Consider the following 26,518-nt stretch of genomic DNA (forward strand, 5'->3'; position numbering starts at 1 on the left):
AATTACACCATTAGAAGCTTGTAAAACCTCTTTGGAACAATCTGGTTTATGTGTGTATGCATTCATGGATAGCAGTTCAAAGGATTGTTTGATTTATGGAATTTATGTTCTAGTTTTGATGTTTCAACTAAATGTAGTAGATTCCAACGTTAATATTGAAGGATGTCCAGATCGCTGCGAATGCAGTCTAGCAAAATGTAGCTATGGCAATGGAACAAGTTCAGTCTGTGTTTGGAGAGGTCTTAAAAATGTTCCTATGGGCTTTCCAAATGACACGTGTGCTCTGTAAGTTTTTCACTTTAAGTTGCAGGGGCCACCTATCGATATATGTTGATAAAAGTTCATTATTATTAAAATATTTCCACCGGTTTAGAAATTTAAGATTTTATAGTATTTGAACCAAAAAATATATTTTAAAAATTTTGTAAACGTTTTAAATCATATCAGATTAGCGGGGTTTAATCTTATAGATTTGTAGTTCACGCTCTAATCAACAATTGCGCTACGCTGTTAAGCATCACTTTTGGTTATTGTTTATTTCGTAAGAAAAACGTGACAAAATGGATATGTCCCATACCATTTTAACCTTATTTAAACTACCGCTTTCGGAAAAAAACCCGGGATTAATATAGAGATTAGCTTACACTACTTCTGCATCAGTTCAGTCCGCAACGAAGATATATCTCTTGCATGCTTTAGTTAACAGTCAGTGTATGCAACATTCGAACCTTTAGAACCTTTGGAAAACTAGCTGATATTTTGAGCCTAAGTTGACAGTTTTATTCTTCATACAGACAAGGTGTGTATGCATAAACAACTTTTAAAAGATAAGTACCATACCTTTTAACAATTTAAAGACCATCCTTTTAAATACACGTTGATTGTTTGCGTCAACTCTTACAAATTTATATTGTGAACATATTGTGTTTTAAGGGACATTAGTTTCAACCAAATTGAAAGTATAGACAGCTATACCTTTGAAGACAAAGTACAGCTTGAGGAACTGTAAGTGATGCGAGAGAATTTTCATATCTTCGTACAGTTAAACTATTAATGTGCGGAATCATTACCTCTTTTATTTTCAAAATATTTTTGACAGGGATTTATCTGTAAACACCTTATCTGAACTTGGGACAAAATCCTTCTATCGTCTCCTAAACCTAAGAGCATTGTGAGTTATTTAAATTGATTTATATGGTACTAACATTGATGAGTCTATGAACGAAATTTAATGCAATAAACCACGTTTTGTTTCTTAAAAATAATCTAATAAACAATAACGATGAATAAAGGCAATCTGCAATGTTTTATACAATTAGATTTGCCTGCTTTACTAAAAAAGAATTAGCTCGGATGATTGATTTAATTCAAAAATGGATTTTATTTCCTGTTCAAATCGTAAAGAGTTTATATGCTATTTCCATCTGTTATTAATTGCTTTATATGCCAGAATAGAGACAAATATTAATTGTGAATCAGAAGTTAGCTATATTTAAAAGTTTTATTTATTTATTTTTATTTAAAAGTATTGAAGCATACCAAAATAATTATTCAATTCAAAATAATCCTGTATATTAGTAGTTTAAATGATTTGCATGTATTGTTGAAGATTATATATGATGAAAATAATCTTGATTTAAGATTAACAACAAGAAACTTTACATCGTTTTCTGAAATAGAAATAAATGTTGTGTGATGTGCCGAATTTCAAATGCATCCTGTAGTAACGTTCAAAATAAATTCAACTGCAATAACAATCAAAAACACTCCATAACAACCTGTTATTCTACTATTTACATTTCAATATAAATATAATGACATGCACTTTGGTTTCTGTTAAAAAAAATCCTTCGCCGATAATCAAATCTCTGAAAAGTAAATATTTGTTATGTGTAAATAGGAATACAAGTATTTTCTGAAGTTAATGTGTAGTTTCCCTAGATAAATCGAGTCGATAAACGTAATTGCTTTCGTGATCACATTATTGTTATTCCTATTTTTAGACTTTGCAATTGTTTTTTAACATTAAAAATATAAATGTTTCTGGCTGATCAAAACATACCAGGTAGTAAATACAACCCCCTCCAGAACAAAAACAAGAAAAACCGAACTCTTGTTTGAAGCTGACACGTATTCATAAATTTATATGGATTATTTCTTTTTTATTTCTACCACCATATTAGGTATTTCATTCACTCGAACACGTTACAAAGAACGTAAAGATTTGTAAACACGCGTTTTGAAGAAACTACGACAACTAAAGCTGCCTTTTTAATGAATATCCACTGAAAGACAAAACAAAACATGCTTAAATCAAGGCAAACATATTTTCGAAAATACTAAATCATTTAATAACGGTTTCCTATGTCTAACTTGTGTCCATAATATACTCTATTGTAGATCGTGCGGTTACAGCACGGACTAGTGTTTCTGATAAAAAAAAAGACAAAACGTTGTCCCTTGGATTTATATTGCTTATTCTATTATGTTGGATATAACGTAGCTTGGGTCTGCAATTTAAACAAGACGTTATGCCAGCTGTATGACAAGCACGTGTTGGATCTTCACGCGAAGCTGGGCAACTCTTGAGATACATTGACAATTTATCAATTGAAATATCGTACTCCTTTTTATCTATTGATTGTTGTTTCTTTTTCAAATATTATACTCCAAAGTGTAGTTCATTCAATGACAAGCTCGTGCAACCTAAATAGCTTGTTTAAAAAGCGACCGACAAACCGTAACTTTCTCGACCGGTGCATATATCTTTACCCCTGTAGCATTTGAGGAACGATCAAAACTAATATGGCGACCAAATACCACTATGCATTTATGTTTGCTTTAAGATTAACTTATTGCTGTATATTTACAGTTGTAATTTATTTCCTATGATAAAAAAAGGAACATGTAATTTATTATTTCTTAGGTTTATGAGATACAACCAGATTGACACGGTAGAGATCAATAGTTTTGAGGGATTATCAAATCTTGAAATTCTGTACGTATACATAGAGTGAAATAATTATATTGTTTTTTTTCTGGTATGATGTTTCTCGGCGTTAAAGGGGCATAGTCACGATTTTGTCGTTCTTTCCGTTTTTATTTTTTATAATGTTTTAGAAATGCATTTCTACTGATCAAATGTTTGAGAGCCAGGAATTTTTTGTTGACCAAAATCGTGACCATGCCCGTTTAACATTACAACTTACCATAAATGGATAAATGAGATCAAATGAATGTCATTCCTAGAATACTTTAATGGTACACTTTCGAAAAAATTCTGAACAGAATAGTGGACAATCAAAGAATTGGATTACAAAAATTCACATATCCTATGAAATGTTAAGCACCGATAATATGATCTTAGTGAAATGTATTATTATAAAATACATACATATAAATTGGCTAGTGGTTTCAAGGCAACATGCAAACAATATCTAATTTCTGGTCTCTGTCTTAATTATTATAGAGATCTATCCGAGAACAGATTATCAGAAATAACTGGAAAAATACTATCGGATCTACCCAAGCTAATGGAACTGTAAGTAATTTTTTTATTAATTATTTAGAAAAAAATGCTTATACATAGATGCTTACTCGTTTAGATATGTCGACAAAAATGCTTAAATGTGGTGTGAAAAGAGGGCTACACATACCTCAGCTAAGGCATATTTAATGCAAAAAGTACCTGTTTTTGAAAAAAAAATCCCATGTAAGCTTTTTTCAGTAAGCATGTCTATCATATATAGTTAAATCTGACCTGAATTCATAAACCATTTCCCTTTTATTTACGACTGCCGTCATATTAGTTGCCATTTCTATTGTTACAATCATTGGTACACACCGCCTATATATAAGGCACTATTCATGCTTTTTTTGCGTTCAGGTATTCTATTAACCCAAACACGTTTTATAACAGAAAGAAGTTTTAGTAACGTGTTTTGAAAAAAAAAAGATGACAACCACTGCTCTGATAATGAATATCCAGAACAAAACAAATTAAATACACATTAAACCAAGAACACATATCTCGAAAATCCTTGATAGTTGTAGAACGTTTCCATGTGTCATACTGTTACATCATCGCTTATGTGCAAAGCATATAGAGCGTGCAGTAAACTGATAAAAACTACATCATGTTATTACTTTCTGTGATTTACTATCGCTTATTCACTATGTTTGGTGTTGTGCTGCCAGAGTATACAATTCGATGCAGACCGTTATATAAATTCTGGATGAACAACACACGCGAAGTAAGGCGGTTCATATAGTATACAGGGGACCGAAGTTCTTTTTTTAATTGATCGTATCATCTTTGATTTTATTTTCTTACGCTTTTTACTACAAAGAGTTATTCATACCTTTAGACGTCCGTGTAACTTTAATGCCTCTATCGGAAAAGCAACCGACTGTAATTTTTTCGACCGGTATATATACCTCGGTTGCAGTTGTGGAGCTGTTTGTAAATAATACATTGACCGTATTACCATATGATGTTAGTATTATCCTGGCTTGGAAAAGTACGTAAAAAATTGATAATTTCATTTCGACCAAGTCACAGGGCGATGTAAGATGTAGGTTCACCAAAAAAAAAGACCTCTACAGCGAAGTACTTTTAACTGTTAACATCAATTCTCTGTAAAAACCAAAGTTTTACTATAGGGTCATGGCACGCATGATCTCAGATATTTATGAAACTTTCTGAGGTGATTGATACTCATAAGGTATGACATTATCTACCATCAAAATAATGCCTATTACCTTGGTTGCCATGGTAACCAATTTCATTCATTTAGAGCCCAAATACACAGTTTTTGAGTTGGAAAATAAGGTAAACTCAAAGTCACAGGACAGGCTTATTTATAAATTTTCAAGATATCTCACACATACTATACATAGTACAAATATAGATGTACATGATGCAAGAGAAAAAAAACAAGAGAAAAAAAAATCTCAATGTCCTTGTTCATTTTAAAGCTGGTGGCTCAAAGATGGCCAAAATTTCTAAATTTTGATATTTCAATTTTCACCCTGTTTTTTTGAAGGTCTCTAAAAATTTGCAGGCAAAGAAAAAATAAATCAATTGCACATTTTAAAACATCATATTGATATAAAATATTATTTATAAAAACTAGAGCAGGTATCTTTTTCGTTTTTGTTTATTTTACTTCCAAAATTTGTTAATTTGTCACCTTCCCAACCCCCTAAAAAAATTATCAAACATTTTTTAAACAATAAGTTGATCATGAAACTCCTTTAAAATACTTTTTATGCTTAAATAAATCAGATACTGATTAGATATTTCAAAAATATTTTAAATATATAATGTATCAGGATAATTAAATTTGGCTTTATAAGAATTGTTTCTATATATTTTTCGCAAACGGCAGATAACTCCAAGAAAGAAAACCTTATTTAATGAGTCTTAACAAATAATAATAGAATGAAATTCTGATTTTAGATAATTTCCATTAATGCAATAGGTTAACTGCTTGAATAGATTAGATAAAAATATTTATAATTTTTACCACTTTAAGAAGGCTTAAATGGATTTTTTTGTATGATAAAGGGCAGATAACTCCAGATATCAGCACAAGGGGAAAATGATATATCTTTTCAATGCAACTCCAGAAATAAAAATCAACACTTACTTAAAAACTAATAAATAATTCTTCAAATTAATATTCAAAATATATTCAATATTATAAAAATAATATATTATACACAACACAGTGACAATAAATTAATGTTGAATTGCTCAATATTTTAGGGAGTTTGTTTATTTTTTATTCATCTAGCATTGTATGGCTGACTGTCTTGCTGGTCTGGGTATTCACTGGACTGTTCTGATCATTTTCCTCAACATTCTGCAATGTTGAAAAAGTAAAATATTACATGTATGGATCATTTAATAAAATCATTTACATGTATGTATTTCGCATGAAACACCACAACAGACATGTTAAAATTTGACTGAATGTTTTTTTTTTCTTCAAATAAGAAGAAAAATCCTGATGTGTTTATGTTTACATGTACAAAATTTCAAAAGTGAAAAAGAGGAAATGGCTTTTAATTATTATCTCAAGTTATATTGATTAATGTTATTTTCACTTGGAATATTAGTCTATAGCTGCATGCACTAATTAATAGCTGCAACTGAATTAGATATAGCATAACAGGGCCCGCCATGGACTAAAATATTAAACTGTTCTTTGGGCAAGTTGCTTACTTGTGTAAATGCTATTTTAAATTGTAATTTGTCATTGAAAAGTATGGAAAATTATAAATAGGATATAAAATAAATGATAGAAATTGATAAGAGGTAGGGTATGGTATTGGTATGATTGGTCTCCATATTATTTACTGTCACAAAATATTTCATTAAAAATTATCCTTATTGTAGTTGTTAGCAAATGCAGTGTATCTCAGTACTGGGTCAGTATAAAAAAATCTTTTTAATATTTAAAATAAATTATTAAGGTTTAAAACATATCATATCACTCAAAAGAAGAACATTCTACTCAATCTGCTGGTGTGTTCTAGTGATATGACACTGACAAGTAGATTTAGAACATTTATTTCAGTAACTAAGCTACTATATAGTTTGGATATAGGTTTTCAACCTTCACTGAAATTTCATATTTCTTTTTTTTTTTATACTTAGAGTTTGATCTGTTCCATTACAAAGAAAACAAAATGTTCTAATTTTTCATGACATTTTTTGAGGTCTATCATCATATCATAATTGTTCAAGAAAAATGAACTGTAAACCAGACAAGTGTTTGTGTAGATTGACTTGTCCAAATGCAAAAATCAGCTGGACACAGAAACTGGACAAGTGTAACTGTTGATCCCTGCATGATAGATAATATACTATCAGCTGATTTGAATATCTATATGTGACATCACTTTTTGATTAATTTTGTTTAAAATCATCAACTCACATTTTCTGTTCTATATCTCCCTTTTGACAGACTCTCGCTGTTGTGATGACAAGAGCCAAATTCATTTATTTCTGCAGCTTACACTTAATCCTACAATTGCATTTTAATATATTTACAGCAAATTTATAACAAAATAAATCATTTTAAACAAATTCCCAAATTACCTTTACCTTTACATTTACTTAATGCTGTTATCTTTACATGTATATTATTAATCTAAATTAAGTAGTCTGTTCCAAATTGCATTTCCATCACTGTTTGTTTAATCAAGATGGCTCAAATCAGCAAAAAAAAAAAACCCAGCCCAAAACAACTTAGGTATGAAATATAACATGATGCAAAAGAAGAATATAAATCAAAAAGGTGAAAAACATTTTTTTTGGAGGGGGAGTATTTGTATTTTCTATTACTTTATTAATAAGTATCAATATACAGACAACCTAAAATTATCAATTTAAAAACAAAATAATAACCACTGAAATTTCACATTGCGAATAACATGAAGAATCTGGGTGATACTGTTAATGATTGGAGAGGGTGCTTGAGGGGGGGGGGGGTAATTTTGTTTGCCAGGGGAATCTGATGCCTGATTTTTAAAATTTACTCTGTACATTTAGACCCGAGGTGTATTCATTGAGAAAATCAACAAGCGATGCATGGAAGCTTGAACAGACTATAAGATTGGTTGAAAATTATTTGATTTGGATGTGAATATACATACCTTGACCAGTTGGAATAAGGACTGCTATGGACTGCATCTAATCTCCATAGACTGCCTTTTTATGATCCTATTTTTTTCGCTTGTTCATGAGGTTTTAAACATATATATTCCAGAGTTTTGGGGTTAATTTAATCAAACCACATCACTGACACCAGATCTGACTTTCATATAAAATGCATGGCAATGATGGATTTCTGTAATCGCTGTGGGTACCTCAGAACTATGCTCATCATGGGTTGACACTCTAGAAGAGTACAACCTGCTTTTTGTTTCATCTTGGACCACACCATCAGTTCAGGGCGGGGGTGTTTAATAGTATTGCACTTCTATATAAGTGTTGCAGGTTGGTAGCTCATTCGCTTGCTTGGTTGAGTGCTGGATTCGTATGTCAGATTACCGAAACTTATGTAGAGGAAATCTCTGTCCGTTTCACTTGATCATTTTGTACAAGACAGTGAAGTGCAGTGTTTACAAAAGGTTTTAATACAACACAGATCGGTAATTAAGCTAAATCCCAATAGAGCATGGTTCATGTCATATTCACCAATTGATTAGAGACTAACTTTAAATATACTTAAACTTAAATCACATGCTTTCTCCACCCCATTTGATCTATGTTTTTAAACGTCTGCTTTTGCCATGTTGTTGTGACGTCTTTTTTTTGTACTTCAATACAGAAGAGTCAATAAAGGGAAGTAACTTTAACGAAGCCGAGTACAGAACGAGTACGCACGCTTTCGCGCAGCGTTTAATTGTATTGTGACGTCATCTTTTTGCTTGGTTGACGCCATGGCGTGATAGTTTCAACTGCAGATATTCAGCGAAAATTGTTGAAAATATCTCGTTTGATGCGTAAAAATAATGTTATATTGTGGAATAAACATAAATGTCTCGAAGTATAAGCTATATTTGTCCCGGGTCGAAAACGTGAAGAGGGTTCAGCAAGCCTAGCCCTCTGTCAAGTTTTCTTAACCCGCCTAAATATAGCTCAATTCATATATTTCAAGACAGTTACCATGTATTTTATATTAATGACCCTTAATATGTGATTATATATATTTTTTATTACTTAAATATGTCTGAATGTTTTAATAATACTATATAGATCACCTTTTCCGCCTTTGTCAAATAAAAATAGCCATTATCTGACGAATCTGTGAAATTGGGCATACAAAAATCAACTTTGGTAAGACCCGTGGAACAAACCAGGAGGTAAAAGGTTTTTTTTATTTGACCATTTGATGCCTTTTAGCAATAACTTTAATATGTAGAACAGAAAAGGAAATCCCTAGGGCAGAAGTTTTGAAAAAATGTAAAAAATATGCAAAATTGATACATTTCAAGCAAAATCCCATAGGGTCCTATGTTAAAGATTAACAAACTTTGAGATGACCCCCTAACCAAACGGTGTGGTAAATGTCTTATTTTTTAATCTTAAAATAATAATTATATCGGTAGAAATTCATGTAAAAAGTTTCATCCAAAAATCTAGGGCAGAACAAATTAGACCCGGCCTCGTTAAGTTGGATTTTGTGGAAAGCGGTAACTTCAAATAGTTGTATGTTGAAGCCAGTGAATAAACCCAAGCCAATTTTGGTTGTATTTCTTAGACCAAGGTCTTATCTTATTAAAAAAATGTTTATTCCCGCTTTCAATTGCCTGCTTAAAATTAAATTGATATTATTTAATGTGCCTGTTTTTCACTATTTTATAAGCTAAATCTATGAAACACAAACCGATGGTATTGTTATCTGTACATTTCACTGAAAACAATGAATGTGTACAAGTACATTGATTACTTGCTTATAAAATTAAACCAATGTCATTATCAAACCTACATGCATTTAGGGAGCATAGGAGTTTTTTATATAATGGTACTCTATATGTCATTTTGGCCAGAAGCAAAATGTTTCAATGTCGTTGCTATGGAAACTGACAATGAACTGTCAAAAATATACCCACAGAGAGTCTTCATATGGAACACTCTTTCAAGTCAGAGAGATAAAATTCAATTCTATGATAGTGCGTGGCCATGTATTTTTGGTAGTTACAGAGAATTGATGATAAGAGGTCTGCTATAGAGGTTGTAGGGATATCGGTGATGAAAGAGAAATGTGATGGACATTGCCTTTTACGAATAGTGTTCATATTTATTAATAAAAGTGATATTAAATAATAGAGATCTTATATCGATCTTTCAATTGTGATTTTTTTTTCACTCAAAAAGATAACTGATAGATTCATAAGAAACACATCAATGTGTCGAGACACATCAAGCTTAAATATTTACATTTTCAACTGTCTTTGTCTGTGATAACATTATGAATGAATTTTGAGGCCTATATAGCTCAAAAATGTCATAAAAAATGAGCGACACAAAATGGGCGTGTCATACATCATAACCGAAAAACGGTATTAGCTGCGTCGGTTATTAATACATAGCATGTGCAACATCAGAAAATATTGTTTTTAGGTGTACAAATTAAAAAAATATAAAAATAAGTAATACGGATTTATTATTTGAATAATATGAAGTTATAATATTGGTCGTAGCATGGTCAAATCTATAATGTAATAAAGCCCTGATCATGCTTTATTGGATTTGACCACGCCCCAACCAAAATTATCACCTCATTATGCTTAAATAATGATTTCTTGTTCCTGAAATAAATGTATAATATATATTATACAAATATTGACTGGAGTTGAGGGCAACATTGATTATATTAGCCCCTGAGGAACGAAATATTGCCCAACGCGAAGCGGAGGGCAATATTTTTGTCCCAAGGGGGCTAATGTAATCAATGTTGTCCGAAAACACAGTCAACATTTGTTTTGTTATATGAAGAAACAAACCAAAATTTAAGAAAGTAATTGAAAACAGATCACCGTTATTTTCTCATCTCAACAAAGAATTTACGAATTCAATTTTGTGTAAAGTTCATTACCAAATTATCCTCAGCATCAAACGGTCACTGGTGATATTCCGCCGACCGTAAAAATTAACATACAGATGTGCTACCTGATTTTACCTCACAGTAATTCGAATATCCTTACATCCGTTATGATAGCAAACCGTCGCATTGCGCGTCCGTTGTTTACTTGCCTTGACTGGCTGTCTATTATGACGTCACCTTGTTTTGGAGTTGCGAAGAGTTATATACGTCATCGTTAACGAATCAACAAATCAAAAGCGATTATTTGAAATAGAGGGAATGTTAACTAGATATTATTCCCAGCCGGTCAATATCAAAAAAATATTGACCGGTCAATATTTTTCGGACGAGCTAATATTACAAATATTGACTATTCGTCTATATAGAGATATATAGTGAGAATATACTACTGAATATAACAAATATATATATATATATATATCAGATTGTTGGATGGAAACCAAATTGCCACGTTAGACGAAGATGCTTTCGAAGGACTTTTGAACTTACAAAAATTGTAAGTTAAGAAATGTGTTAGTGTTATGGATTAAAAAACCTACTGTTATGGTAATTTGAAGTATCTATCTTCCTTAATTATCAAAGTAGAGTGAACACCCATTTGGCAAGACACGTTTAATGCTTATTAAATATTAATTATAAGACAATGCTATCAATATATGTATATAAACTGTGAAATTGTGACCATGCCCCTTATAGTTATTGCATGTGAAATATAGATTAAAAGATACCGCCATCAGTATATGAATATAAACTGTGTACTTAGGTCATTGACAAGAAACAATATCGTGATTTTGACTATGGATATGTTTGTGACGACTCCGACTTTACAGTATCTGTGAGGATTTGTAAAACACTCTAATTATTCTGTTAGCAAATCATTTATACTGAGCAGCAAGAAAAAAATCTTTTATTCTGTGGGCAAACTTAGAATATCAATAATTCATTATACGAGAATAAACAATATATTAGCGGTGCGTCTTTTTACCCCAATGAACCCCAATGATACCCCAATGAACCCCAATGATACCCCAATGATACCCCAATGAACCCCAATGATACCCCAATGAACCCCAATGTTACCCCAATGATACCCAAATACACCTAATGATACCCTAATGAACTTTGAAATATTAAAACTCCAATGAAACTAAATGTGTGCATAGTTAAAAGATCATCCGCGCAAGCGTGTGAATAAACACCGTACATGTATATAATTAATATCAAGGTTTTTTTTCCTTTGTGTTTTTTGTTCATTTTTGACCGAAATGTTTCTTAATTCTTTTTTTAAAAAATATTCTCTAAAATTAAAATAAAAAATCCAAACCATGGCTGAATATTTAGAGGAGCTGGCAGGGTTTTAAACATTTCACACTGAAATGGATGATATATTCAATTTGTTCCAATGTCAAATTTCTCTATAATTTTTTATTACTATCCCAAATAGGAATTTAAAGCAATTGGGGAGCAAAATTAAAAAGCAATTGGGGAGAGAGGGGGTTATCTCATTCAACTTTCCTTTTTCGGCATTCATCATTTATTTGTAAAGACGTAGAACACAATCCGTTCATTGTTTACAACTTAAGTATAAGTATTAACTACCAATCTGTCGTGCATCTTCCCAATTCAAGGGTTTCTGATCCGCAACGCTTCTCAAAAATCGGTTTATATATAGCGGAGCGTATCAGAATCTCTTAAATTGGGAAGATGTCTGTCATGGTATAAAAATGAAATTATAAAACGCTAGCGTATGCGTGTTTATTTGCATCAGATTTGTTTGATCCAAGGTATCAATCCAATTGTTAACTCGCCTTAAACATCCGCGTTCATGAAAATTTATACACACCCCACCGACAATCTTCAATTGTTATTACGCACCCCTTTCCACTAAGCATTTGGCGTATTCGACTGGTAACTTTTTGATGAGTAAAAATAGGCTCCGCCCACATGCGCAGCGATCAGAAGTTTCTCATCAGTCTAGTGCCAGTCGAATGTATTATATGAGAAATGCGTAAAAATTACGCTAAAGTACCAGGCGAATGAAATGAGAGCGAAGTAAAATCACTTCCGGTTGAGAAATGGAAAACAGAAAATATATAGCACAAGTGGCTTTTTTATCAGTCTTCTTTGATGACAGCAGTGACAGTGATGATAGTGAGGAAGATGATCTTGTCGTATATCCACTGTCATTGGCTTCGTAAGTATAAATGCAATTTAGCTTATAACAGTATAAACTTAAACAGATAAAGGGGTAGAAACTACATACATGTCTCTGGTTACAAAACGTAGATTTTACGAACTTCAAAGGAAATTCCCTATGACAAATGAAAGGTATATAATCAACTTGTTGGTTAATAGTATCATAGAGTAAACGTATTTTCAACCCGGGTTAACCTTAGGGTCCTGCTCCTTGTGCAATGGTGTATAAAAGATGCACGCACCCCTCCCCGAACGCACACGCCTAATTACAGGTGAACGTGAATTGCATGTCTGTGAATCGATAAATAACAACAGTGGTTCGAAAACGGTGGGGTGTAATCTCTTGTTTATGGGTCTCCTTTTATTTTGATAATGACCACCACCGCGCGCACACAAACAATGAAAATAATAATTTAACATAAGCCCCCCCCCCCTCCCCCAATCATTCTACAACAGTTTTTAAACATTTTATTCCTTGTTGTAGGTCATCATTAAAATGGCAAAATATACCTAGAGAAAGACACAGACAAAAGAAATATACCAGAAACGTTGTTTCCCACTTTCACCTAGATGAATTTAAGACTTTTTTTAGAGTCGACAGAGTGAGTGTTCAAGGTCTGAAAGAGAAAATTTCTTCAATATGCACAATACGCAATACACAATTTCATAACTTTTATTAATGACTATTTATTAGATGCAGTTATTCTGTGGCCTACACCTTCAGAAATGCAAGAAATCAAGGATATGTATTTTGAACTTAAAGGTTTTCCTGGCATTATTGGATTCATTGATGGCACACATATTCCAATTAAAAGACCATCAGAAAGGGGAATTGACAATTACAACCGTAAAGATTTTTATTCAATAGTACTGCAAGCTGTTGTACGAGAAGATCTTCGCTTTATTGACATTTTTGCTGGTTTCCCAGGAAAGGTCCATGATGCGCGAGTTTTTCGCCATTCAAAATTGTTTGAAAATGGACCCGAGTTATGTGGAGATGGTCATTTGTTAGGTGAATCAGCTTATCCTAATCTTTCATGGTTGTTAACGCCTTTTAGAGACAATGGGCATCTTACTGAAGTCCAAACACATTATAATTACACCCACAGCAGCATTTGCAGTACAGTCGAACGGGCGTTTGGTTTACTAAAAGGACGATTTACCAGATTAAAGTACCTTGATCAAAATGATACAAAATTAATGGTAAAAACTATAGTGACAGGGTGTATATTACACAATATATGCATCCTAAACAATGATGATTTCAAGGATATGATGACAGATGAACAAGTTCCTCAAGTCATGCCCAGTGCAGGTGAATACGACCAGGTCTTGATGAACAGAGGGTCACTCAAAAGACTTCAAATTGCAAGAGCATTATCACATATCTAGAGTCCGAATCATTCACTTATGATGCCATGCAAGATTTGTTGTTATGAGAATTTTGTTTATTTTTTATGAATAAGAAAAACAATTACATGTAGTTCAACTTTATTTTTTAATAACAAAATAAAAAGAGATATCACTCTTCCTGAGTCAAAAATATAACAATGAAACAATGCACATTTGCAATAAACTAATTCATGACACAAAACAAAGCAAATGTATATAGAGATATACATGAATAAAAAATATTTGAAAGCCCACCAAAAAAATATCTCTTCCTGAGTTTAAATACACAATATTTCTGGGACTTTCAGGTAGCAAAATTAATATAATGACAGATCACCACATTGCAATTTTACATCATGTCAAATTACAGCATGCACCTAGTAATGAAAGAACCTCTTCCTACCAAGAAATAAGTTCTCTGTTTTAATTCTAATTGATCACAACAACCCCTATTAATCAGTGTACAATTATTCAGGAAAATTGCAATTTAGGTCACAATTGTAGCTCTGTAAGCCGACCGTTTGAACCTCAAAAGATTGGAGGGAACTGCTTCTAGATTATTCAAACTTAAGTTTACTTCCCCAACTAAATGATTGGCTAATTCTGCAAACACATGTTTATCTAAAACACTTTCTAAATTGCACTGAATGTCACAGTATTTCAATGTTTTGATATGTTCAAGAACACATTTCAGTTGTCCGACAGTAACCTCATCACAAGACACAAACTGCAATACTGATAACTGAACATGTGAAAGAGCTGCAGTAAATGCTGAAAACAATGAGTTTTCCAGAGGAAATTTTTTCAGTACAAGAACTTCTAAATTCTGGAATTCAAATTCAAGAAAAAGGTCAACAACACGTAAAAGAGCTATCTCTTGAAAACTGTTCATTGCTGTAATGGTCAGCTTCTTTAAATTCGGCATAAATTTTAACCCACTATTCTCTGTCAAAGCATCAAAATGGACAATAAAAGCTGTTCTTTTGAAATATATCACATTCCTAAATTCTTTGCAAACCTCATATAATTTGCAGTAATGATCAATGTTTTTGACATGCATGAAAATTTTTTTCCAAAATGTGATGAGGCAATTTCGAAATGTAATCTGAAATAAAAAAGTAAATTACTTTACGATACTTTAATCTTAATTAGATGTTTTCATTTTTTCCAACAATTCTCTCATTATATCATTTTTCTCCTGAGCACGTTGGTCGCGTTTTCTTTCCCTTTCCTTATATTCTTCTTTTCTCTGCTTTTCAATTTCTTTCAAATATTCAACCAAAACGTTACCTGATTTATTTTCATTATTCATTTTCCTATTTTCTCTTCTTCGTTGTGCAGTGGTAGTTTTACTCAAAGTTTCGGCATTTTCATTTGCATTTTTTCCGCTGTCACTGGTACTCGTGGTGGAACTGTCCTCATCTGTTTGTATCGTGCAACCAATCGACGTGCAACTGTTCATGTTTTAATCTAGTTGTTTTGTACTGAATTTGGCTTCCTTCTGATTTTGCAAACTAGACCCTGAAGTAAAGGGAGGGTTGATATCATGGCGTTTTGATATTATGTTATCAATTTTCTCAAAGTACTGGAATGTCTTCCTCTTCTGGCCAGTTTTCTTCTTGTTCAGAGACAGATCTTTGTGCGATGCCAGCAGGCTTCTCCACTTGCCTTCCACTTTATTTTGAACATATTTGTACCCTGCTTCATTTAGTGCTGCTGTTATCTTTTTCCAAGTATCCTTCTTTTTTTTCCTTGGATCTTCTAATTCTTGTTCGTAATCTTCTTCATATAAGCTTATCAAAAGCTCTGTGGCATCTCTGGTCCATGAAACTGGTTGATTGTCTTCCAGATCACCTATTATGGAAAAAAGATGTAATGTTATAGTGCACCACAAATCTAGCTGCTGAATAGATTTCAAGACTGCCTTGACAAGTTTATTATATTTTAAATGTAACAGTTAATACCCTCTTTCTTCTGATCTGCATGAAATTTTTTAAAACTGTTTAAATTTGTCTGTAATCAAGAGACTTATACAGTTTTGTCCATTATGAATTTCAGTCATTTCAGAATAAACTGGATACAACTGTTTGTACAAAAGGCAGATAAAAACTCTACATTTATATTCTACTGTGTTTTTCCATTAAATGCTGTGGTCTTCAAATGCCTCTAAATGCAACAAGTAGTCAAAGGTCAAATTGACGAGTTTTATTATGACGTCACAAACGTTGAACACTGTAAACTGCAACGTCACAAGCGAAAATCAAAGTTCATGCTTGTGGCTGTTACTGTGGCTCTTCCATTAATATTAACTTACCCTTAGAATAAGATAGGAATTTTAAGGTATGAATCACATTTGCAGACAAGGCAAGAAGTTAAAAAATGTAAATATAAGCATTAAATCATAATTTTTTGAAGTATACACTCTCATAACTGAGTGAAGAGTGTATACTTCAAAAAATCATGATTCAATGCTATAGTTTTTATCATATTTGTTTTTAAATTTAATTCTATGCTGCTTTCCTGCTATAAATTCATTCATTGAGTATATGAAATTAAGAACACAGGCAATATAGTTTGATATATATCATCATTTTGTTCAAATCTGTCCCTGCCAACTAAACAACACTGGATAGAAATTCACACAACAAAATGCAGATATATCATGGATTTTTCATGATCTACCATATTAATACACAACATCTTACTGTTTGATGCCTGATCGTCTTCAAATTCTACATTTTCTTCTTCAATGCATGCAGGCTGGGTCTGTGTTGCCTGTCCACAATCTTCTAAGTTTCTGCGTATTTGTTGAAGCAAATCTTCATCTGTAATCAAAAGCGTTTGTTATTTGTATCATTTTTAATGCATGTAAATACATTGTACCAAAAAATAAAAGCTGAAATTATGTAGTCTGAAGTATGTACATCATGGTTGATTCCTACAATAAATTAATAGCAATTAAACGAATGCTGCAGTTAAGAGGCATTTGATTCTGAGGGGAGTAAAATTGGCAAAATTACTCAAGTCAGATTATTTATTAAATTATTTTCATGCCAGTGAAGGACATAGTATTCTTTTCAACATTTTCAAGTAAAAACTATTTTTTCCAAAATCTACACCCCCCCCCCCCCCAAAGAAATGGTTGCTCTCCTATATACACTTGGAAAATGAAGTATGCTAAATTCACATTCAGTTCAAACATGTAAATAAACTACACTACACCTCTTTGCAGGGTTTGTAATGCAGCTGTTTAAAAGAATATCAGAGGAGAGTAAAGTGAGTAAAATTTACCAGAGGTAAATTGTTTTTGGAAATGAATGGTACAATATTATAATTATTTTACAGCTACCCATTAAATTAACATAGTTCATTATCATTTAAAGTACTAATGTTAATGAAAAACCTATGTAAATCTTAACCTTAATTAATTTATTTTATCAGCTATAAAAAAGACCTACCTCCATTCTCTAGCCTCCTAATTGTTGGGGCATCCAGTACTTGAACAATTTTGAGTCCATCAGAATACTTCAAGTGAACTTGTGTCCAGTACCTACATAAAAATATACTTTAATTTTTTTTAAACGGGATCGAACGTACGTTGACACAGGCAGCTGACAGACTATCACATGAGATAAATCAACAGAATTATGTCTTTACATGTACTAACATATACAAACGGGCTTAAAAAGTAAATACATTTAAATACAAGCGTGTCTTAACTGTGCGATGATACAACCTCCTGGGTAGCCGATCGTGGCCGACTGATACCCCATTACATGTGCACATATATCAGCTGCCTTAGTGACACACGTATATAAATGAAGCCGTCGAACCTGAGTTTGCGCATATAGTGCATACAGGCTTTCATTTTTATTGCAAGTTAATATATCTTTAACGCTACTAAGGTTTATTAAAGATCAACATGATGCAAACAAAATTAACAGAAAAACAACAAACAGATTCTGTACTCACGACTTATGCTCAGCCATGTTGAACTTGTCACGTGGTAATACTAATCGCGCTGTTTTCTCCGATGAGATTCGATCTCAACGGTTTTTTGTTGCTCATCAGAAAATTCCAGTCGAATATAAATAGATGTCATCATTTTTCCGTTTCTTCACAAAATCAACCAGTCTAATAGACCAATTGGCTACTATGAAGTACAGTTCGGTATGCGACTTTCAACTCCGATCTCCGACTGTATGTCGTCAAATTATTTTAAGGTCAAAATCTGGTAAATGAAAGGTGCGTACAGGTTTATGAAATTCAAAATATAATTTTTTTTTAAAAAGAACGAGCTTAACCTACAGTTCATCAAACAAATTTTTTTGTCTACGTCCCATAATGCTCTCTAATGTTTTCACCCGTGGTGCTATGCCAAAAATGGCCGACTTTTAACTCATAATTTACGGTATCTTAAGGTTTGAAGACACGTTTAGAATACTGCATATGCTGTGGCGAGACTCAAGAGATTTGTTAGTTGCTTCCATACCTTCGTATTGAGTCGAAATACGTAAACAAAGACGAACAAAGTTATGGATGACGTCACAGTGCTCTCGCGCTATATTTCCCGCGATAAATTTAAAGGTGGATCAAACATCTGTTATGCGTGTACTAGCTATTTCAGTGGCTAATGAATATTGATAACTTTCATCGGGACAATATTGCAGTAACCATGTGTTATTAGATTAATCTACCGTGATTAAGGCATTCATAGGATTTTAATTTTTTATTCAAATTTATTGTGATCATTCATTTGGGATGTTCATCAACACATACCAGGATATAGATATATACGAGGGTTGTTTAGAAAATATTGAGACAATTCAAATATTTTCCCTTTTAAATGACGAATTAGTGTGAAAATTGGTATAAAAATCGAAGAAACCCCAACAAATAATTAAAGAAAGTAATATAAAAAGAATATCAAATGTTTCGTTTACGGCGGTAGATAAACAAGTCGGTGGTCCGGTTACCTGGTGTAGCCATGAACTCTGAGATTAAAAACTTGAACATCCCCTTTCTACAAATGTAAGTGCCCGTACACTTATAGTTAATGTTATAAGAAATCAAATAATATATGTTTATTTTACAATTTTTGCGACTACCTTTTGACCAAGTTTCACTGATGTTTGAGTTGAAATACGAATATGGTACGAATATATTTACCAAGCAATAGAAATCTGACAACGACTTTACATTGAATTTTGACGTCAAGGCGGCGCAGCGAATATACTTAAAACTGGTTGAAATATCAGAAGAAGACCTTTTAAGGCCAAGCAATTGCTTAAACAAAAACTATACGATGACAAGGGATAGAGAGCTTCAGTTCGTCATATTTTTTTTTTACTGATGGTTTTACTCGAATTAAAACAAAGGGACTAAATATCAAGCATTTTTTACACGATAACTTTTGTCAACAGTTCTAAAATAATTGTATGTATGTACAAAATGACTGAAGGGGACATTTACAGTAATTTGACTTTCGTTTAAAAATAACCCAAAATTTTTTCAACAAAAATTCAAGAATGAGAGAAAATGATGACATCTTGAAATGAAAACAAAAGATGAGAAATAAAGAACAAGTCTTCTCTCTGTTTGTTTGTAAGGTGTTTAAAACACAGGAGCAATGGGAAGCGTTAAAATGACGTTGCGAAAACTTTGCAGAACTTGCGTCGGGTCACTGGTCCAAGGCACGTTGAACAGCTAACTAGGGATGATCTAATCATGCCGTAGACAAAAAACTTTTCACATCAATAAACTTTATCCTTATTTAGATTTTTGTGAAATTTCAAGGGTTAATCTTTGTTCCTTAACGAATAAGAGAAAATGTCTCAATAATTACTGAAAACCCTCGTATATGGGTCCACTCGTATATAAAGCACTAAAAATGGCTAGCGACACGAAAAATTGAAATTGTGAAAATTCGCGTTGTTAGCCATTTTCAGTGCTCTATATATTCAATTTACTGGCTTAGTATCTATACATCAGACCCAACACGTTAAAAGTGCCTTGTGTTATTAATATTGGGGATATGTTTTGTATAATTTAATACATCTATACAATGTACTTTGATCATGTTTGTTTTTTTTACGAAACATTGAGGAACTGCAAGCAAGCTCACAAATGAAAATATCAAAACTGAAGTTTTCTCTAATGGAAAAGAATCGATATGTCTCTTTTTCTTAAAGTTATGTTGAACTAGCACAAATGACCAAAGCTCCCATCAAGACATAATTACAGGTCACAAACAATCTTTGAGTCAAATTTTAGCTTAAAAAATCCTAATCATTTCCCATTACAAGATACATGTATGGCCCAATCGGTGAAAAAACGGCACGTAGTTGAAATTTCATTTGTGTAACATGTTGTTACATAAAATTCATTAAGTGTATCAATTATGAACATACTTAGTATCATTTGGGAATTTCAAAGTTCATTGGGTATCATTGGGGTTCATTGGGGTTCACTGGGGTATCATTGGGGTTCATTGGGGTATCATTGGGGTTCATTGGGGTTCATTGGGGTATCATTGGGGTTCATTGGAGTAAAACGACGCACCCTAATTTTAGTATATATCTTTTACACAAAACATTTCTCCTATATACTATTTAAATAGTGTAAGATTACATATTCAATGAGTATTTAAGGTTACATATCATGCTCCGTTTTAAATTTTGCTATATTTAGTGGTCTGTAGTACTGCAGAAAAATGAATTAATACAGGAAGTCTTTCATAAGGTATATCGAAAAAAATCCTTTGAACTGCACTTGCGCTTTGGAACAACTGATGATATTTATGAAGACTTCAGGAATGCTAGCGTACAATTCAAGAAACGATCTGCTCTGCAGCAGTCCAAGACATGTTAGGAAAGTATATATCATCGACGTTCCATTTGACAATTTGGAATGTGACACGGTATATGGCAAGTATTATACATGTAACTTTAGTATTCACACCTTTCCATCTTATAGGAACAGACAGTATGACAAAATAATTTAATCTGGTTTCATTTAAATACAATATTTTTACTCCAAAAGATACCAGAAGTGTGGTAAATTGTTGACAATTGAATTTGCATAGTCTACAGAATGAATTGCTGTAGCAGTTTTAGCGTTCTACATAATTTGACATCTACTTTTTTTTGGCAAATAGAAATAATGATAATATATAAAGTTGTTGGAAAGAGGAAATAAAAATAAAAGATTTACAAGTATACAAGCTGTATTTGAGAAATCAATTAACTATTATCTCATTAGACAACCACGTTTCTTTACCTTGATCAAATCTTCAAAAATAATATTTAACATTTTAATACCGAGCTTAACTTATATTTAAGAAAAGAAACATAATCGGTTCACAAGTTGGTCATGTGATGTATAACCCGCGTCAAAAATGTACAGATTTTGCGTCATTGTAAAACTTTTTACATCATTTACGATAACAAAAATGTTTCGGTAAAGAACGCAAGAAATGACACAAAGCAACAAAGCCGCTAAATTACATTTATCATTGAAAAAAAATGCTCGAAATATACTGAACAGATTACATCGATTTCACCGTTTTTCAAGGAAGTCGACATCATCTATTTGAAAGTATGTAAACTATCACTGTATAATTGATTTCTTTGTGTTGATCATTGATAACAGTAAGTGGAATTATTATTGTTGTAATGCACAAATACTGAATTTAAAATGGTGAATTTTTTTCTGAGTCTAAGCAGTTACCATTGAAAAGAAAGTGATCATTCCATGCAAAACTTTAACCCGGTGAACCTTTACAAGCAGGGGATGGTACTAAGAAGTCTTTTTTATTTCACAGCATGATTGTTATGATTTGTTGTAAAAGAACATCTTGTGTTTTAATTTTCATGTTTCATGTAAAGGAGGTTTTAACAATGAAAAACGTATTCAAGGTTTACGACTATCAAACGTGTTCATCAATAAAACCGAGAATCATACTTCAGGTTTGTTTTGACTTTTCTTCTTGAACTATCATTAAACTATCTTTCAATTCTGATTTTTTCCGCACTTATTTCTCCGACTGAGAGAATAACGTTAAAAAATAATAAGGTATTTTATTAACACAGCTACACAAAACTGTGTAATTGAATTATATCATGTTTATAATTGTTTAAATATGAATATTTCAATAAGTTTTAAGCATGCATTTAAACAGATTAGTTTACTCTATTCTATTTATTTTAGTAGTTTCAATGGAAAACTACGTAACTATGTTGTATGTATTTTGTAAATCATTAAAGGCATTCGATAGAATGTAGAAGAAGAGAATACTTTTGAATTACAAATTTATTGAATAGCTAGTTATATTTTTTTTTTCGATCAAAACTATATTATGTGCAAAATCATTAAACAACTACCATAACATCGTTAAAGCTGGTAAAGCTTCAGACCTATATTTTTTTCCTTTTATTATTTTAAAATTTGTATACGTGACGTTTCAAAAAATATTGTCAGTTTGAGGACTGTTTGCTTTGATGATTCAATTCAATATTTATCTGAACCTGGTGCTTAAAGCTAGCGCATCGTCAATTATGATTCAATTTTTAAATCATTGATCAAAACACGAATTTTTTTCCCATATATATTATAATATAACATTATGTAATATTATTTGTTTCGAATGTTTATACTAAACTAAATTTTTAACTTTGATAGGATGGAACCCTGATTTTGTTCCGTAAAAGATCGTAATAGACTGTTTTCTTGCCAATCAACATATTTTGCGAGTATTGAAATCCAGAAAATTGCTGAATGGCGTCAACACTTTGATACCTTCTGGCCATCTTTGATATCCTATCTTTGATAGTGTTATATAATGCATCATGTAAGTTTGGCGTACAATATTGCGTTCAAATTATGATTTTTGAAAATTATTTTTTTTCAGATCCAATAGATAGAACGATTTTACTTTATCAAGATTTTTCTAGTACAAATAATCAGCAACGGATATGCACAGAAAAGAAACTTTGCTATGGATTTTTATGAAATATTTTATGTCTTGTGTGGCTGTCCAGGTTATCGTAAATTCTAAAAATGGGGTAAATGTGATCTGTAAAGGGTTATAAACACAGAGCGTATGCTATTTTACTGTTAATACAACAAATGTTATCTATTAATAACTTTTAACCGTTTCAGAGGTTTTTTTAAAAGAGTAATTGTTGATACTTAAATATATAAACGTGTTATATATAACACAAAACTCCTTTTTTAAATTCAAAGGTGTTAATGTATTTTATAGATAGTCTTCTGTGTTGGATGTTAGTGTTATGGGAATTAAACCAAGTATTCAAAGGGAGACAGTCGAGAAAATGGAAACCTGACCGTAATGAGGAAGAACACAACTCCGCCAATTTCATTTCTATAATAGGGGTCATTTTAAACATTTTATTTAGTATATTTATTTTAAACAACAATAAAATATTGATTGTAAACTTGATTCAATTCACTGATTAAGACAATAAAAAGACAAAATGCAAAGTTATAGTTTTTGTTTATATCATAGCGACGGAAACAGTAAGTAAATATCAAGACTTTCAAAACTTTTTTGTTTTAAACCCGTTTCTCTCAACCAAAAAATGTCTTTCTATTACTGGCTTATTAGAAAGCTAAAAAAATTGAATGTGGTCATTTTCAACGTTTAACGACCAAAATTATTACCTCATAATACTTAAAGAATGATTCCTTATTTCTTAATCTTAATTATTGCCCTTTGTATCTATTATTGAAATTTACAAAAGCTCATGATGTTTTCTTCGGTTTAATTATATACATATGATAGTTCCCGAACGTACGGCTTTAAAATTGCATTAAACAGATAGCCTGAATCATTTTATTTAATTACAAACAATTCAAATTTATCACAGCACTTGTCCATAACTGTGACGTTTATCATATACAGTATCGCAAACTTTTTTTTTATTATCTCCCATTGATGATAATAAAGGAGCATAATATAAATGAACCTTTTATTACATTTCTATTTTTGTATGTATATATTTTATGAATTCTTATTAATACAATTTGAATCAATGAACGATATCTTTCCTTCGACAAAAATAAACCTAAGACTTTGTCTTAATTATATTCCTTTATACTATTGATAAGAAAAACAATTTTTATTTTATTACTTTTCCTTTGAAGTTAAAAATCAAGACTAAATAACAAACGTTCACAATCATGTAAAGTTTTACACATCTGTGTACATTCGTATTCATGTTTTATGATAACGTTTGTCGTGGGAGAAAAATTATAACAAATTTGGCAGAGCAAATACAGAATTTAAGATGGATCTAGTTGTTCGTTAAATAACGTGTCATTTGTATGATCTCTAGCTGCAATATTCATAACAATAAATTGGACTGTGGCAATACGCAAATTGAGAGTTTCCCATTCCTATTTAGATGTTAATCAAGCATTGATTGTGCGTTTAATCACGATAACTGAATTGTCTCTTGAACCCTTTTAATTATGGGGGCATAGTATTCAATAAACACATCTGATCTCGGTCAGTACCAGTCTCTGTGTCTAACAGAAGACTCAAAGAGCACACAATTCTTCCTCATTATCCATAGAATTTAATTGAAAACCTCCGGTTTGTGACTATTTCATGAGTGACTATTTGTATGATGTATATAAATACCATTCATAATGACACTTGAGAGGCCGACTGGAGTTAGTTATGCAAGTAATATAATAAAAAAGCAATGTATGCACGATTTAATTATTTGTGCTTTTTATATGCTAGTTTTTATGCTTCAATATTTACATTTTCATCTGTCTTTGCCTGTGATAAATATTTTGAAGCCTATAGCCCAAGATTTCACAAAAGATGAGCGACACTGAATGAGCGCGTCCTTTTGCATAACCAAAAAGAAAGAAAAACGGTATTGGCTGACTACGATGTAATACAAAGGATGTGCAACATGAAGAATAGTGGTTTTGAAATGTTGTTTGAAAGTGCTGAAATAATTGGAAATGGTATAAATATATGTAAAAAGGAATCAGTCTTTGAATGTTATGAGGTGATAATTTCAGTCAGAGCGTGGTCAAATCTATCGCAAAGCCTTCGGACTTTATTGGATTTAACCAAGCCCAAACCATAATCATCACCTCATAATATTCAAAGAATGATTCTTTTTTTCTTAAATAATCGACAGGTTCGCAAAGACAGCAAGATATAACAATATGTTGGGAAAAAAAAGATTTTATAGAAATTATTTTTTTTTTCGTTTTAATTTTAGAATGCAGGCCGTTACTCATATTACGCAATTGTTGCACATGTGTTACAGGTTAACATGAGTATTTTAACGGGAGACAATGTTTAATGCAGTTAGTTGTGCAACATTGGCTGTGCGGTTATTTTAAATAGTTTTCCATCAAGAGATTTCGTAGAAAAATAATATTCAAAACAAAATCACTACATATCTACATATAATCTAGTTCATCAAAGATTTAACAAATATATGCTAGTTTTGACATTTCATTGCAGTCATTATAAAATATACATATCCCTATGATTGTTAACATGTTCCCAAAGAGTGGGGGCATTTCCTTTAAAATTATATTTCTATTTGTTAAACAAAAATACAAGTGATGCTTGCTGCCTTAAAAAAAGAATAGAAACTCAAAAATATTACAGTTAAAATAAATAAATCTGTTGGTATATCCAAAAGTAATCGGTACCGACAGAAAATGAACGACCCAAGAGAAACAAAAGCAGGGATAGGTCAAAGAAGAGTCAGGACCTTTCTAAAGCTGGTTAAAACTTTGTGGAACAGGACATTCGAATTCCGTCACAATGGGCTGAGAATCGTAAAAAAGATTGGTCAGGCTGCAACTGTAGAAAACCATATTCGGAAACCTACTGAAACGCATATATTTACTTACAGGTGGTGAATATGTTAAACCCTTCTTGTTTTCTTATATATTTATCATTCCAAATTCACCAATTAAAAACAAAAGAAGCTTAAATCGTTTAGTTTGTGAAGTGTGGAATTGACAATTATGATATGAATCATGAAACAAGTTAAAGCACTTACAAGACTTATAAGATATCTATCTCAGAAGTCTACTGCATATCTGCATATCCAGTTTTTTTCGCGTGTCACACACTATGCTAAAATGGGGAAAATATGAACCATTTTTAATTTGCGTTAGTTCCTTTTTTCGATATATAAAACGTCTTATAGAAAATGATACAAAATATAATTTCTGCTGATTCAATAATTTGCGATTTAAAAAGATTGCAAAAAAGCAAAAATTAAATCATCGTAATAATTGCCTGA

General features: G+C 31.8%; 1 protein-coding gene across 1 annotated transcript; it reads left to right on the top strand.

Moving 5' to 3' along the window:
• Positions 1–939: 939 nt before the first annotated feature.
• On the top strand, positions 940–21,470 carry LOC117689620 (leucine-rich repeat-containing protein 24-like). The gene is made up of 7 exons (XM_066069948.1): positions 940–1,005; positions 1,100–1,171; positions 2,927–2,998; positions 3,470–3,541; positions 11,047–11,118; positions 11,386–11,457; positions 20,952–21,470. Exons 3-7 carry the CDS (start codon positions 2,931–2,933, stop codon positions 21,211–21,213), a joined length of 546 nt encoding a protein of 181 aa, XP_065926020.1. The 5' UTR covers positions 940–1,005; positions 1,100–1,171; positions 2,927–2,930; the 3' UTR covers positions 21,214–21,470.
• Positions 21,471–26,518: the final 5,048 nt, after the last annotated feature.

Source organism: Magallana gigas, chromosome 8, assembly GCF_963853765.1.
Source record: "Magallana gigas chromosome 8, xbMagGiga1.1, whole genome shotgun sequence".
Classification (NCBI taxonomy): domain Eukaryota; kingdom Metazoa; phylum Mollusca; class Bivalvia; order Ostreida; family Ostreidae; genus Magallana; species Magallana gigas.

What these genes read in the sequence shown, in the direction of transcription:
- LOC117689620 (XM_066069948.1), top strand. Translation starts at nt 2,931, where the DNA reads ATGAGATACAACCAGATTGACACGGTAGAGATCAATAGTTTTGAGGGA. An exon ending in TTATCAAATCTTGAAATTCT is followed by an intron (nt 2,999 to 3,469) that starts GTACGTATACAT and finishes TAATTATTATAG; the next exon opens with AGATCTATCCGAGAACAGAT. An exon ending in ACTCCGACTTTACAGTATCT is followed by an intron (nt 11,458 to 20,951) that starts GTGAGGATTTGT and finishes GTCTTTCATAAG; the next exon opens with GTATATCGAAAAAAATCCTT.